Source organism: Helianthus annuus, chromosome 1 (assembly GCF_002127325.2).
Source record: "Helianthus annuus cultivar XRQ/B chromosome 1, HanXRQr2.0-SUNRISE, whole genome shotgun sequence".
NCBI lineage: Eukaryota > Viridiplantae > Streptophyta > Magnoliopsida > Asterales > Asteraceae > Helianthus > Helianthus annuus.
This window is the reverse complement of record NC_035433.2, coordinates 25,022,497-25,037,765: the sequence shown is the minus strand read 5'-3', so window position 1 is coordinate 25,037,765 and position 15,269 is coordinate 25,022,497. Positions and strand designations below refer to the sequence as shown.

Genomic DNA, 15,269 nt, shown 5'->3' with positions numbered 1-15,269 from the left:
AATTAAGATGAGTTGAGAAGGAAAGTTGAAGAATGTGTTAAGAATAAAAGTTTTTATGAAATGTCAAAGGAAGAACAGCGCGAAGAACGCAAGAAATGGTTCAAGAAAGATACTGATAGAAAATTCAAAAGACCGTTGAAGTTTTACAAAAGCGACAGAGAAGTGTCTATGGGAGACATAATCAGTTGGGGGTATTTGCCGTAGGAGAATGCATATGCAATCTGAAGAGAGTTTGGTGTTCAGTACTTCGCATATATTCAAGACATAATGTCTTTGCCATGGTGGGACGTTGAAGAACTACCAAAGTCAGAACATTGACTTATCCTGTCAGAGAACGTGATATGCCTACGTGGGGTCTAATGAAGTTCGAAGCGTTCAAAGATTTTAAACACTGGAAACCACATTACCCAAAGAAAGTGAAGCAGGTGGATCCAGTCATAGGCATAGAAGAAACGGTCTTGCAGATAAAGAAGCCCAGGGTGATAAAGAATATCCCATTGCCGAAAATGGAACAGGGTTTTTACGAAGGGTTCTTATGTTGGGTATACAGTTGCATGTCAACGGAAGCTGTGATCACATACAGAGTGGAGCATGAAGTCAGATACATTCACTTGAATGATCCGATGTGGATTGTCAACTGTTCAACGAAAGATATCGAGTGTTTGTTCGTAAACGAGATATATTACAAAGCTGAAGACAAAGATCAGGCTTTACAGTTCCAGAAAGTGGCAACTATATGTTTCCACAAAGGAATCCATTCTGAAAATGCGTGGTCGTCTAAGTGGAGGAAGATTGAGAAAGAGGAAGCTCTGAAAGCTGAAAAAGAGAGAAAAGAACATGAAGAGCTTCGAGGTAAATGGATGAAGATACAAGCTGAAGAGAAACTGAAAGCTACTAAAGAAAATGAAAAGCTGAAGAGTTTGTTGAAGAGAAAGCCAAAGCAGAGAGAGGAAAAGTTCAAGTCTCTGTGAAAGGAAGTTTTTGAAGACAACTTAACTGAAGACTCCGGCAATATCCAAGGGGGAGTTTGTTGGTACACAATGTCTATCGCCTACGTCAACAGTCTAGCTCGTGTCAAGTAGCTTGTAATAGGGGTGTAAAGTGTAAATGTTTAATGTTATATGTGTTTGTACCATTTCGTACGAAATGGATGATGTAGTGTCATTTCGCACGAAATGGACTTTGCCATTTCGTGCGGAATGGAACTTACCATTTCGTGCGGAATGGAATCCCTATAAATAGGGAGGTTGGGTTTTCCATTTGGGACGGTTCGGTGAAAGTTGTAACGAAGTGATGTCAAATTCTCTGCGTATATTAACGTCTAAAATCAATGGAAAACCAGTTTTAAGTGTATATCTGTAGGATCGTTATTGACGATCAATTGAGTCAATCAGAGCTAAACACCACCTTTTATGCAGCGGAAATACACAAACAGCTTGAATCAAAGTAGAATGGAGTAGAAACAGAAAGCAGATTGCATTAAACATGTTTTCTCCTTAATACTTCTCAGAAAAATTTGGTAGCAGTTCGGTTACACGGTCGACATTCAGTTTTTAAAATGAGAAAACATCACAACTATATATAGGGGTCTGATTTCGCTCCTAATGACATTGTGTCATTTCGGGCGAAATCAGAAACAAATGATTTTGCTCCAAATGACATAATGTCATTAGGAGCGGAATCAGGACATTAAAACTTAAAACTTACAAACAGCCCCCTATACTATACATAATTAGCATTTCTTACCCCTAGACCTTATACAAGCTTGACTAAGACTAAGACGCAGGCTTTAGACATTCGTGCATCAACAAACTCCCCCTTGGATACAGCCGCAGTCTTCAGTCTTGTCTTCGGGTCTTCAGAGTGACTTGAACGTTTCCTCCCTTGACTCAGGCTTCCTCCTAAGTAAATTCCTCACTCTGTCATTCTCTTTCTTCTTTCTCTTGTCCTCTTCGGCCTGTTGTTTCATCCATTTACCTCTGTTTGCTTCCAGCCTCTTGCGTTCACGCTCAGCTTTCTTTCTTTCCTTTTCTTCAAGCGCCCACCATTTTGAATTCCATTTATTTTCAGAATTAATGCCTTTCTGAAAACAGATAGATACAACTTGTTAGAACTGCATCGCTTGTTCACGATTCTCATATTGAAAATGGATCTTGTTAATGAATAGACATTCAATATCCTTGGCCGAGCAATTGACTAACCCCATCGGGTCATAAACATGTATCACTCTTATTTCACTTCCAGCTCGATAAGTGATAATAGCCTCTGTCGAGATGCAACTGTATACCCAGCCCAAGAAGCCTTTGTAGAAATCCTGCTCCATCTTTGGCACTGGTACATTTTTCATCGTCTTTGGCTTTTTAACATTAAGGATAGTTTCTTCAACCCCTTTTACCGGATCTACCCTCTGCACTCTCTTTGAGTAATGCGGCTTCTAGTGTCAAAAATCTTTCAACGATTCAAACTTTATGTATCCCCACACTGCGACATCATTCTTGCGTACTGGATACCCTAAAGTTCTTACTTTCGACAGCTCCTCAACATCCCACCATGGTAGTGACATTATATCATATAGACGTTCAAAGTACTGCACTCCAAACTCCCTTCTGATCGCATATGCATTAACATGAGGCAGGAAACCAAGTGAAATGCTTCGATCTCTCTGATAGAACTTCAACGGCCTTTTGAATTTTCTCTCGTGACTGTCTTTAAACCACTTCTGCCGTTCTTCTTTTTGCATATCCTTCGGAGTGCCATCGAAATTTTTGTCTTTTAAGATCTCAGTGACTTTTCTTCTCAATTCGTCTCGATTCTCTTCAGTAAAGAACTCCATCAGCGTAAGATACTGAGAAGTATCTTCACTTACACTTTCATCATCTGTGCAATCTTCAACCTCAACCCTGTCGTATATATCAGCATCCTCTACATACTTATACTCGTATTCTGGTTGGTGGTCGATGTCGAATGCATTTAATTCTTCCTCAAAATCAAATTTGAAGTCAGGATCCACCATACGTGTCATTTCTTTAATCTCCTCTAATGAATACGTATGTCGGTGTTCACCTTCCTCAATATCAGTCTCTAATCTCATAATTAACTTTTCAACATGTTTTACATTCTGATTATCACCAGACTCCCCCTTTCCTTCAGCTCCCCCTGACTCTTCATTCACAGAATCATTCAGAAAATCATCAACTGTTCTTTTATTGGAAGCTTCAGTTACTTTAATTCCCATACCACCATGAGCATCATCGTCGTCATTATCAGAACCATGACTGCTAGCTGAAAAGACTTTCTCATCATTGTCATCTTCCTGGTCATCACCCTCTTCTTCATCACTCTCTTCATCGTCATCCTCCTCATTATCTTCCTCATCCTCATTAGCAGCAAGATCTTCTAGAGTTACAGGTTCTTCAAAAATTGCTGATACAGAAGATATAGGAACTGGATTCTCAATGACTATAGAAGGAACAATTGATCTCTCAACAGCTGCAACACTGCTTTTAGCACCCTTACCCTTATCTTTCATCTGTTCGTCAATCTCAGCTTGGCGTTTTGCTCTAAACTCTTCAACTTGAATCTCTTTGAACCTCTGTTCAATCGACGTTCCAAGCATATTCTCAACAACTTTGTTCAACATGTAGAACTCGTGCTCTTTCAATTCTTTCGCAGCCTCAAGCTCTTTGTTTTTCATCTCGAAATACTTGTTCTGCTCATCTCTGCGAGCCTTTTCTTCTTCCAACTCAGCCACTCGCACTTTCAGGAAATCAATCTTAGTCTGATCTGTATCAATCTTCTTTAACAATGCCTTGTTGTCAGACTCTAATTTCTTCACGCGCATTTCGAGAATCTTTTCACGTTCAGCAACTTTCTTGTTTTCAGCTACAATTATTTTGTTTTCATTCAACACATCATCCATCTTCTTTTCCAACTTCTTTACTTGTTCATCGTTTGCAAAGCTAAAATCTCCAATATCTTCAAGATTATCCGGAGGAATGTGAAGACCTTTGTGGCCAGAAGAACCAGGAGTTAGTTGAATTTGAGTGAGTGGTGGTGTTTGAAATATTTCTTGGGAAGTGAATAAGGTTTGTTGTTGTGGTGGTGAAAATGTAGTGTTGAAAGATGTAATGGTGAAGGTTGTCTCGGTGGTGTAGGTTGTTCTGGTGGTGAAGGTTGTCGTGGAGGTGATTGATGTGGTGGTGATTGAATTGGTGATTGATGTGGGGTAGGTTCAGGTGGTGGTGTTTGTGGTTTACTTGGTTCTTTGGCCGACTTCTTTTACAGAACAATCTTCGGATTTGTAATCTTCGTGGTAACTTTCTTAATTTTCGGGGATACAATCCTTTTTCTTGCACCTGCTTTCTTTTTACCACTCTATGGTGATTGAGATTCAGAAACGTGTTCAGGAGATGGTACGTATGCAGCATCATCTTTCTCCTGTCTCTTCCTCTTCTTTAATTGTTTCTCTTTCTCAGTAGCTTCTTGAATTCTTCTTAGTCGTTCAGTCTCATCTATTTCTTCATCAGAAGAACTCGAAGAGCTTGTAGTACTCTTATTAACATCATCACCTTCGATGTCATCAATAACCTTCTCTTTCTCAGCTTCCACATTAGCTGCTTGCTCAGACACTAAATCATCAACATTTAACATCACTTGATCAATATCAGCATACGGATCTTCTTCCGCAGTTATAACTGGCTCTTCTACCTCAGGCTCATCGATCAATAACGTCTTTGCCACTTTCTTTTGCTTTTTCTTTGGCTGTGACGAAGACCTCTCACCCTCCTGTGATTTAGGGGTAACCTTCTTGCCTCTCCTCCTCGTTTCTTTGACAAACCAGTCATTTCGGGTGGTTTTGAACTCCTCAAGAGTTTTTAGCTCTTCAGCATAAGCTGCTTCCTTCTTCTCTTCTTCATTTCTCTAGTTTTAATGATCGACTGGATCAGGATCAACATAATTCGCATCCTTTATAAATCCGAAGAATTCAGCAAATATCTTTGGTTCAGGATGGTTTGGGTGATATCTCGCAAGCTGCTTTAGAGAATAGTTGCTCATGTGTGACTGAACTAACAAATCATTCTTCAAATCACGTTCAATCTCTGGATATGCATGATCAATCAGCATCTGTACAAATCTTGGATACATCCAAGTCTTGCTCTTTGTTGTGATATTCTCGATCATGTAGTGAAAAACAATATGCGAGAAGTTATATTTCTTGTTCAGAACTAATGCAGTGACCATGTTCATCTGGTAATCACGCATTGTACCGTATCCTCCTTTGGTATGACTAAGAGCCATCAGTACAGAATGAATAATAAACTTGTAAGGTTTCTGGAACTTTGACTTTAAATAATTTCCAACGTTTAGAGCACCCACATATCCCATCCTGAGCATACAACCCTTGACCATTCGTTCTGGAAATTTTGTTGGCGAATCTGCATCGTCCGGAAAATTTATAACCTCACGAACAAGCGCTTCAGTAACAACAATTTCCTTCTTTTCATTATGCACCTTCACAATTGAATGAATTGCTTTATTTGCTTCTTCATACTTTGAATGCTTCCAGAATCGTTTAATATGTGACTTGTACAATGGACGTTGATCAGTCAAAGCCTTTTGAATTGGTATTCGACCCATGAACTCCAGAATACTGCTAAATTTAGCCAACTCTGAATTCTTTTGCACATCAAAATCACAACAGCTGTTGTGAAGTGGATCAAAAATCACACTCGAACCCTACAAAACATGAAAACACAATTAGTCAACACTTAGGAAAATTTCAGCACTAAGTACCTTCAAGCGAAATCACAAGTAATGACAAAGCATTACAAGCGAAATCACCTAAGATATTTAGAAGCGAAATCAACACTGTTAGTGCATCACGTCTATTGACTTCGTCTTGTATCATGTAATAGAATAGGATGGGATAGGATTTCCAGTGCACGAGGTTCGAGAACCATAGTTTAGAAGTTAAAGTGCTGATTCCGATCTAAAGTGCAGAATGTCAGTTCGAGCGAAATCAGAAACATCTGATTCCGCCCGAAATCTGATTCCGCCCGAAAGTGTCCCTTGGTCATTTGGAGCAGAATCACCATCCTATAAATAGTGCACTGTTCAAACTCATTTGGTAACGACTTCTGGATTTGTAACGAAGTGCTACCAAAATCTGTTAAGGTTGTAAACAGTGTTATAATCAATATATGTGACAGATATTATAGTATCAAGCTGTTTCCACGTCCGTTTCACTGATTCCGCCTTTGATACAGATATAAAGCTCTTCTGATCGACTCATTCGGGTCAAACAACGATCCTACAAGTGGTATCAGAGCACAGGAAGAAGAGTTTAGCTTGATATCATCTTTATTCTGTCTTCTACACCTTCTTTTTCAATCTGGACAAGTTCCTACGGTCAAAATGGAATGAAAATTTCACCGAACGTGTATAATAGTGTAATAACAAAGCCTTGAAAGTTTGAGACCAAAATACGGACTAAAAATGACAAAAATTGGACAGAAACCTGATTTCGCTCGAACGAACATGTTTTAATTCCGCCCGAAATTAGTACTTGATTCCGCTCCAAAACTAGATTACGCTCGAAATTCAGATTTGCTTCCGCTTGAATTGGCAATCATCTGATTTCGCTCCAAAGGATTGACATCTGATTCTGCTCGAGAATTAACCTGATTTCGCTCCTAAACATCAAGTTCTAATTCCGTTCCAAAACAAAATCCTGATTTCGCTCCAACATGTCAAAGTCTGATTTCGCTCTAAGTAGCAAAGTTTGATTTCGCTCCAAGTAGCAAAGACTGATTTCGCTCCAAATTGCAAAATTCTGATTCCTCTCCAAAAGTGATTTTGCTCAAATTTTCTAATTTCTCTCCAAAAGTGAAATTTCATGTCGAGATCATTTCACGTTCACCGAGTGTCGGTCTGTTTCAGTTTATTTGATATTGTCTATACTGATTGTGTTTGTTTGATTGTCTGTTCAGGTTATTTGCAATCTACATCATGGCTGAATCTACAACACGTTTTTAAACGCATTCACATCCGAATCGTCCGAGATTACAAATGTCACACCAAAGACCATCACGAAGGCGATCAATGAGAACATCAAGCATGATAACTTTTATGGAACGCACTCAAAGCCACCAACTCTGGAAAGCATTGAGGATTATACATGGTGGAAAGAACGGTTTATTAACTGGGCGAAAGCGTATGCGCATGAAAGCTGGTTCTGTTTAGAGTTTGGTTACGAACAACCAAAAAATGATAAAGGCGAAGAACTTCTATTCAAGAAGCTACCAAAAGATGACAAAGCAGAATACGCAGCTGAACAGAGAATGATTGCTTTGATACAGACAGCAATTAGAAATGACATTTTTGCACTACTTAATCATGATGGGTCGTCAAAATCAGTCTGGGAAGCTTTACGAGTTAAAGCTGAGGGGGGTAAACAGATTAGAAAGAACAAAATTGCATTGCTTAAAAAAGAATTTGATCTGTTTGATAGCCTAAAAGGAGAGACAGTGAGACAAATGATTGAGAGATTTTGTCATCTTAAAATTGAACTTGAGAGATTTGAGATAGTGAAAACAAGAGAGGAACTTATAGACAAAGTGATTGAAGCGTTACCACGAGCTGATCAGTGGCAAACGTTTGTTTTTATTCTGAAAAATGATGCTTTGTACGAAACAATTTCTCTTGATAAATTGTTTGAAAAGATTGAAACTCATGAGCTTGGATTGCAGAAACAGAACAAGATGAGCAGTTCTTCACATCAACAAAATGTTGGACTGTACTACAAAGGAAGTTTACCTTCAGAGAAAGGTGTGAGTTCACCCAAGACAGCATTCAGTGGTGAGAGAACAAAAGAACCCGAGAACAACTCATCAAGTTATGATCCGGGTTATCATTCATCGGCTTCAAAAGCTAGTTCTGAAGATGCAGAGGAGATATTGTGCAACATTGCTCTCAAACTGAAGAATTCTCCTGCAATGAGCATTAATGCAGCTAAGTAGCAAATGAGTTTCTTGCATCTGTTCTGGAATCATATGAAGGTCTTGTAGCTGGCAAAATTGGAAACTCCGAATTGACCAAAGAAGACTACGACCAGATTGATCCGGAAGAGATGGAGCTCATAGACATCCGTTGGTGTTTAGCTAGTTGCATCCGAAGAGCGCAGAGGTATATGGAAATTACTGGGAAACAATCTCTTGGAGGAGCGTCAACGAAGCTTCGATTCGACAAATCCAAAGTGACATGCTTCAGATGCAAGCAAAAGGGTCATTTCAAAAGAGAATGCAGAAACTCTGAAGTTGCTGAAGGAAATGAACGTCCTTTCAACGATGACTATTATCGAAAAGCGATCTACCACCGAAGCAGAGAAGAGCCAAAGTTGATTGAAGATAAACCAAGAGAAAAATCAAGAGCTTATGCTGTAATTCACGATGATGAAGGTTTTGATTGGTCTGAAATTTGTCCAGAAGAAGATCGTTTGGAGAATGTTCGAAAAACAGCTCATGGGAGAGCTATGAGAGAGGAAAGAAAGTTTGTTTTTGTTGCTGAGATTCAAGATGAAAACAAAGATAAAGACACTGCTGAAATCCGTGAAGAAAAGGTCAAAGAGAAAACTCGAGAAGAGATTTTAAGTGAGAAGACTTACAGAGAAAGAAACGTTGTTTACAACAGAATGGATGACATGCAGGAAGAGTATGAAAGTGCTGTCAGCAACAGAAGATGGGATAAGAAGAGAGAGTGTTACTACAACAAAGAAGGTGAACCAGTTGTTCCAAAGAAAGACATAATCTTTGATGAAGTTCTTCTCATCATTCCTTTGAGAGCTGAATACTATAGTAATGTGATGAAAGATGACACCTATGCTAAAAGGCATGAAAAGGAGATCAGATATGCCATGACATCATGTCTAAGAAAAAGGGATGAAGAGAGAATGAAAAAGAGTGTTGAAGAGATGGTGAACAATCTGAAGAAGGTTGCTGAATGTCACACCCCGACCACGTAAAACAACAAAACGTGGCGGAAACGTCGGGGAGTGTTGTAACAGAATCATTGTTTCATAACGCATGGAAATTTAAATATTGTTTTATTGATTAAAAGAGTTACAATGTCTTGACAATCAAAGAAATATAACATAAATAACTAGTCTTGCATCTTTTATTGTCACTAAGGCCCAAGTCCGCCTAAGTGTATCTTGATAAGTCCTATGCATCATATCCTGAAACACATGTGAAAATAGGTACGTCAGCATAAAAATGCCTGTGAGATACATAGGTTTTGTGAAATAGAATTCATGACTTATGTTTGAGAAAATGTTTAGTCATGAACCTTGTACTTTGCTTTGTCTTGTAAATCATTTGAAAAACGATAAGATCAGATGATATGTATAAATAAATGTAAGGTTAAATGAATAACCAAGTAAAATGAGTTTGTATAAGATAAGCTGTTTTTAAACAATGTCTTGTGAAAAGTATGTTATTTGTATAAAATGTTACATGTCTCAAATCGAAATGATTCAAATAACGCTACGATCTGTAATACCATACAAACACTTATATATAGGAAGTACCAGCGGCGTATCCACCATGCTTGTATCATATTACACACGCCTCGTTACTTAAATACTTACTCAAACCAAACCATTAAGACGTAATGTTTAACAATTGTAGAAATGTTTATGTATAGTCCAATGTCTATTGTCAAATGTAAATCTTGCCAACAGATACAAAAGGTTCACACGGTTCAATAGTTAAAATCAGTTCATATAATCAAACGGTTACGAAGGTTCACATGGTTAAATGGTTACAGCGGTTCAAAATGTAATATAATGTGTTCATATGCTGGATGAGCATATGCAACAGAAATGCAATGTAAAACAATGTACTAAGTATGCACACAATGGACATACATAGCATGTAATGTAAAAAAATGTACTAAGTATGCACACAATGGACATACATAGCATGAAATGTAATGTAAAACAATGTACTAAGTATGCTATCAGTCAACATACATAGCAAAACGATGTAATGTAAATCATGTACTATAAATGTACTAATGAACATAGCAAGTATATGATGTGAAAACATGAAAGCATGAAGGTAACAAGTAGGCACATGTGTTTCACCCCAAAACAGTTTGGAAAACAGTAAAAGAGGGGTCTATGTACTCACTTGAGATTGCTTAGTAGTCCTTGAGTAACAACCAAACAGTGCTAGAGATCACGGATATCAAACGGCACCTAATATAGGTAACTATGTTAATATACCGGACCTAAATCGGAGGATTGGATAGAATGAGGGTTCGTAAACCAAACGAGTATAGGAACTCATGTAATATGGTTTAACAAAGCCCACATACTAAAATGAAACCTAACCTAAGTGCTTACGACCCATTACGACCTGTTTAGGTAGCTTATGCTACTTTAACGTGTCGTTCGCGTAAAACGCGTTCGGAATGCCTAACTAGTCCTATGATAAGTAAAATATGCCTTAACATGTCTAATATTGTTACCAAATCAGTTTAGATGTCAAAAGTTATGTTACATATGCTTAAGATGAATTTTGGCGTAAAAAGGGCATTTTGGTAATTTACCTAAGGCATATAAACTACCTATCATACAACTACTTAAACGATGTGACCATAAGGTATAACCTCGGAAGGTTATTCCCTATATAACTATGGTCACCTAATGTGTCTGGTCGGATCCTAATGATCGACCAAACGGGTCGTATAAGCGATTGTTTAGATCGCTTACCTTACGACCCAATATAAGCACTAAACTAAAAGTGACGAGCTAAGCATGTTAGAACAGGCTTAACTAAGTTTAGAAAACAGGTTTGGTATCAAAACAAACGGTTTTGATACCTATGAGTAGTTTGGTTACAAAATACTCAAGAATGCGCATTTTGTCCGAAACTACGACTCGTCACTGAGCCTAGATAACGTGGTAATCAGTAGGTATAGTCACTAGGGACTATAACCATCGTGATCACGCTCACGTTATGAAGTTCAAACGAACTTCGCATTGACCATAAACTGGTCAATGCAGAAAGTCAAACAAAGTTTGACTTTAACGCTAAAACGAATGAAAAGAACGAAAGAACACTTACAAAGGGTCCCCGAAAGCTAATCTTGATCCAAGTAGCTCAGGTATGAAGCAATGGCTTCAACTTAGAGCTTTTAGATCAGATTTTGTGGGTTTTTGCAAGAAAGGGGGGGTATTTATAGGATATGCATGACCGTTAGGATCGTTTATCGATTTACGTGCTTGAATCTCATCCATACAAGTGTCGCAATGTTGTGGTATCATAATATGCCCCTAACCCCAGAGATTTGCAAGAGGCATTGGCCTTTGGAGTGTTGAAAGGCTATTAACAGCAAAAAAAACGAGTTTCTGCATCTGAAGGGGCCTCGTTTAATTCCAAGAGGGCTAGGTGTCACGCTAAGGTCTTTCTGTTCAGCAACAGTTTCCAAAGTTTCTATTTCAGTCCCCGTTGTGTATTAAGGCCATTTCCGACATGTTTAAGGCTCATTAAGTCAACTTTAAGGCCCTAAAATGATGCCTAAACATTGTGGACATGAAACATGCTCAAAAATATGCCGGATGTTGGTTCGTTTGGTCGTACGATCGCGATGTTCGCTTAATTACGACGGAAATGCGCATAAGCGCGAAAAAACGATCCAAATGACGTGACGAATGGATTTTTCTTATGCCAAACACTAAAATAAAATATTTTAGTGCTTACATAATTTTTTTGGATGTCCGGATGTATTCAGAACGTAAGTTATGCGCGAAAGAGCAAACTTATGCACTTTTTGACACTTTTAGTCCCTGAATGACCCAAAAGTTTATTTTAGCACACCGAACCCCTTAAAGCCTATTTCTAAGCTATGTAAAGGATATTTATGGTATGTTTAACTTATGGCCATGTTCCGGAATGTCTGTTATAGTTCAAATTGGCATACTTTCGCAGTTTGTCGAATCTAGTCCCTGTAAGCGATTAAACTTGGTTTTGCCCTACCAAAGCCTTCAAAACTTATTTCTAAGTTATGTATAGCTTAGTTAAGGTATGTTAAGACTATTTCACTATTCCAGAGTGTTCGTTGCATTAAACTGGTTATATTTACGTATCAGTGCGCGTTTAACCTTCCAGAAAGAGATTTAGAGCTTGAAATCGAACAAGAATTGATATGTGCAAAAGATACACATATTTATACAGATTCCAAGTATGAAATACAATATTTCATTGGCTTGGTATTTGTTTGAAGGTCGCAGTGACCTAGGTGTCACACTGAAGAGATTAACACAGAAGCTGTTGAAGTTGAAGTTGTGAAGGAAATCAAAATCGAAGAAGTTAAGGTGAATGAAGAGGTTAAGAAAGCTGTTACTGAAGAACAGCAGATTGAAGAAGAGGTGAGGAAAGAAGAAGATGAAGAAAAGAATGAGAATTTGGTAGCTGGTGATGCTGGTGATGAAGTCAGTGTTGAAAAGAAGCAAGATGATGTTGAGATGAAGCAGACAGAAGCTGCTGAAAACACCGAGGTGCCAATCACTGAGGTAAATTCTGATTCTAAAAACTTGAAACTGATTGATCAGTGCAAGAAATGCATGGAATCGTGCAGAGCTTGTACTGAAAAAGATGAGCAATTCAGAACTAGAGATCTTGAATTCACTAAAATTGAAAACATTTTCAAAGAAAAATGCCAAGAAATGCTAGAAAAGGAAAAAGTTTTTAAAGAAAATGATGAAAAACTTTCTGAAAAATGTAAAAAGATAGAAAAAGAAAATGAAGTTTTAAAAGAAAATGTTTTGAAAATGTAAAATGAATGTGAACAAAAACAAATTGCTTGTCAAGAAATGAAAAAGGAATATGACTCAATGAAATTGGCATATCACATTACAAAAGAGTCATATGAGAAAGTGAAAGACGAAATGCAATATGCTCAATCTAGAATGAATTACCTTTCTGAAACAACTTAAGAACTTAAACGAATGTATTCAATAAAACAAGATGTTGTTAACTCCTATATTGAGGATGTTGCTAAGCTAAAGCGACAGATTGCTGATTTAGAACAGGATAACAACAAGTTAAAAAGTTATCACGTGTCGTCATATGTGCTTGAACGAATTTTCAATATAAACCGGGAGATGGTGTGTCTGAGCAAAACACGAAAGGCATTGGCTCAGAATTTCATCAAGTTCCACCACCGGAAAAGTTTGCATTTTATGATGAGGAAAAGGTCGAAAAAGCTTTCAACATGTTAGACCAATTGCCAGACAACATTGACATAACCTACTCCAAATCTGATGATTCTCATGATTCAGAGGTGGTAGGTAAAGTCGTTGAAAGTGTGTTGAAAGAATAGTCGGTTGATACAGGTAAATCTGAATCACAGGATAAAGATGACGGAAATCTTCATGATGGATATATGAAGAACACAAAATCCGAGAAAAATTTGGATGATGATTCAAAGGGATTGGTTTATACCATGATTGGATCGGACAGATTGTTCTTAGATGTTGTATTCCCGATTCAGAATGTGATTTCAGAAAAGGTTGACAAAGTTTTCGAAATGGTTGAGATTAAGAAGTCTGAGATTTCAAAGTTTGTTGGTAAGAGTCGTAAAGGTTCGTATAACAAACCTGGTTTCAAGAAGAAAAACATGAAGGCTGGGTTGGGTTATAGGAAGAAACAGAATCAAAACAAAAATGAAATGCCAATTATCAGGCAAAAATGAGTTTTGTTCAAGGAGACAGTTTAGCAAAAGAGAAAGAACTTAAAATTAGACGAAAGTCTAATGAAGAGTTTGAGGCACAAAAAAAAGCAACAACCACAGGTCAAAGATGTGTCCATGAGAACATGTTTCAAATGTGATCAAAAAGGACATCTTGCACGCAAGTATCCAAATCTAAAATCTGTGGATGTTGACAAAAAGAAGATTGATACTGAGAAACAAAAATCTGAGAATGTGAGACAAAGGTCAACCAGATTTGATTCAAAACAAACTTGGAGGTACAACACAAACAAGTTTGCTTCGAATCAAAATTGGAAATCAAACCAGAACAGGTTCGATTCAAGACAAACCTGGAATTCTCACACACCCAGATTCAGAACAACACAAAGTTGGAAAACAACAGTTGATATGACAAAACCCCAACAGTTTTGGAAACCAAAAGTTGTTGTTCAAAATCAAAGTGATCAAAAAGAGAAACATTTTTATAAAAGAGGTACACCAAAAGGTCAAACATGGAGTGTTAAAAAACATGTGACTTCGGCAACAGATGAGAAAGTTGAAGTTAAAAACGATAAAATCCTTGTGAAAGATGACAAAGAATTTCCAGCATTGAATGAAAATGATTGTGTTGAAATGCCTAAGGTCCAACAGACCTGGGCTAAATTGTTCAAGTAATTGAGTTAGTTGAATGTGCAGGTGCTCAACAAAAACAAAGATTGTGAGATTGGAGGTTGGAGCAGCCTGGCACAACAAGAGGAGGAGGTTGCTGCTAAACTAGACCCTGGTTTGGTTGAACAGGGAGTTTATGTGTTTTTCTGTACATAAATAAACATCATTTTAAAACCCTAAAAATTATAAAAATTAAAAACCAAAAATATGTTTTTAGTTTGTTAAAAATTAAAAAAAAAACAAAAATATGTTTGTTTTTAATTTTTTAATTTTTGATAAAAATAGAAAATTACAAAAATTTATGTTGATTGAATACGCCGAAACCCTCACGGCTGAACAAACATGATTACTTTCACCAGATTGAAAAACGGTTTTCAAACTGTAAAAATCAATGTGTTGTAAATCATGGGGGTACTTTATGTTAGTTTTTCTGCTAACTGTGCTAAATAGTAGTTTTTTTTAATTCGGTACACGAGAAGCAGGACATGGATGGCGAGACAAAGCTATCAGTATCGTGTTGTCAAATTTTCTTTTAATGGTTTTGCATTTTATGGGGAGAAAAATTGTCAGAAAATACAAAAACATTAGAAAATTTGAAAAAGCCAAAAACATGATAAAATTCGAAAATTGAGTTTTTGTGTAAAAAGAGGAAATGATAGTACATCAGTAGACATTTACAGTATGCTAAAGAAATGTAATGATTAAATAGCGTTAAACAGTCTCACTGATGATATGCCGATAGGTTTTTATACATTTAGTAAACTTTTTCGGGATATAAACCTAAGCAAGTTTGAATTTTGCTTATTTCGTGGGGAACACTGCTTGGATATATAGGTAACCCCTGAAAT

General features: G+C 37.4%; 1 protein-coding gene across 1 annotated transcript; it reads right to left on the bottom strand.

Annotated features, from left to right (window-relative positions):
- Positions 1 to 1,858: 1,858 nt before the first annotated feature.
- LOC110869611 (FK506-binding protein 5-like) lies at positions 1,859 to 3,919 on the bottom strand. The gene is made up of 3 exons (XM_022118880.1): positions 2,525 to 3,919; positions 2,288 to 2,434; positions 1,859 to 2,083 (listed from the first exon to the last, which is right to left on the bottom strand). Exons 1-3 carry the CDS (start codon positions 3,917 to 3,919, stop codon positions 1,859 to 1,861), a joined length of 1,767 nt encoding a protein of 588 aa, XP_021974572.1.
- Between the last annotated feature and the right edge of the window lie 11,350 nt (positions 3,920 to 15,269).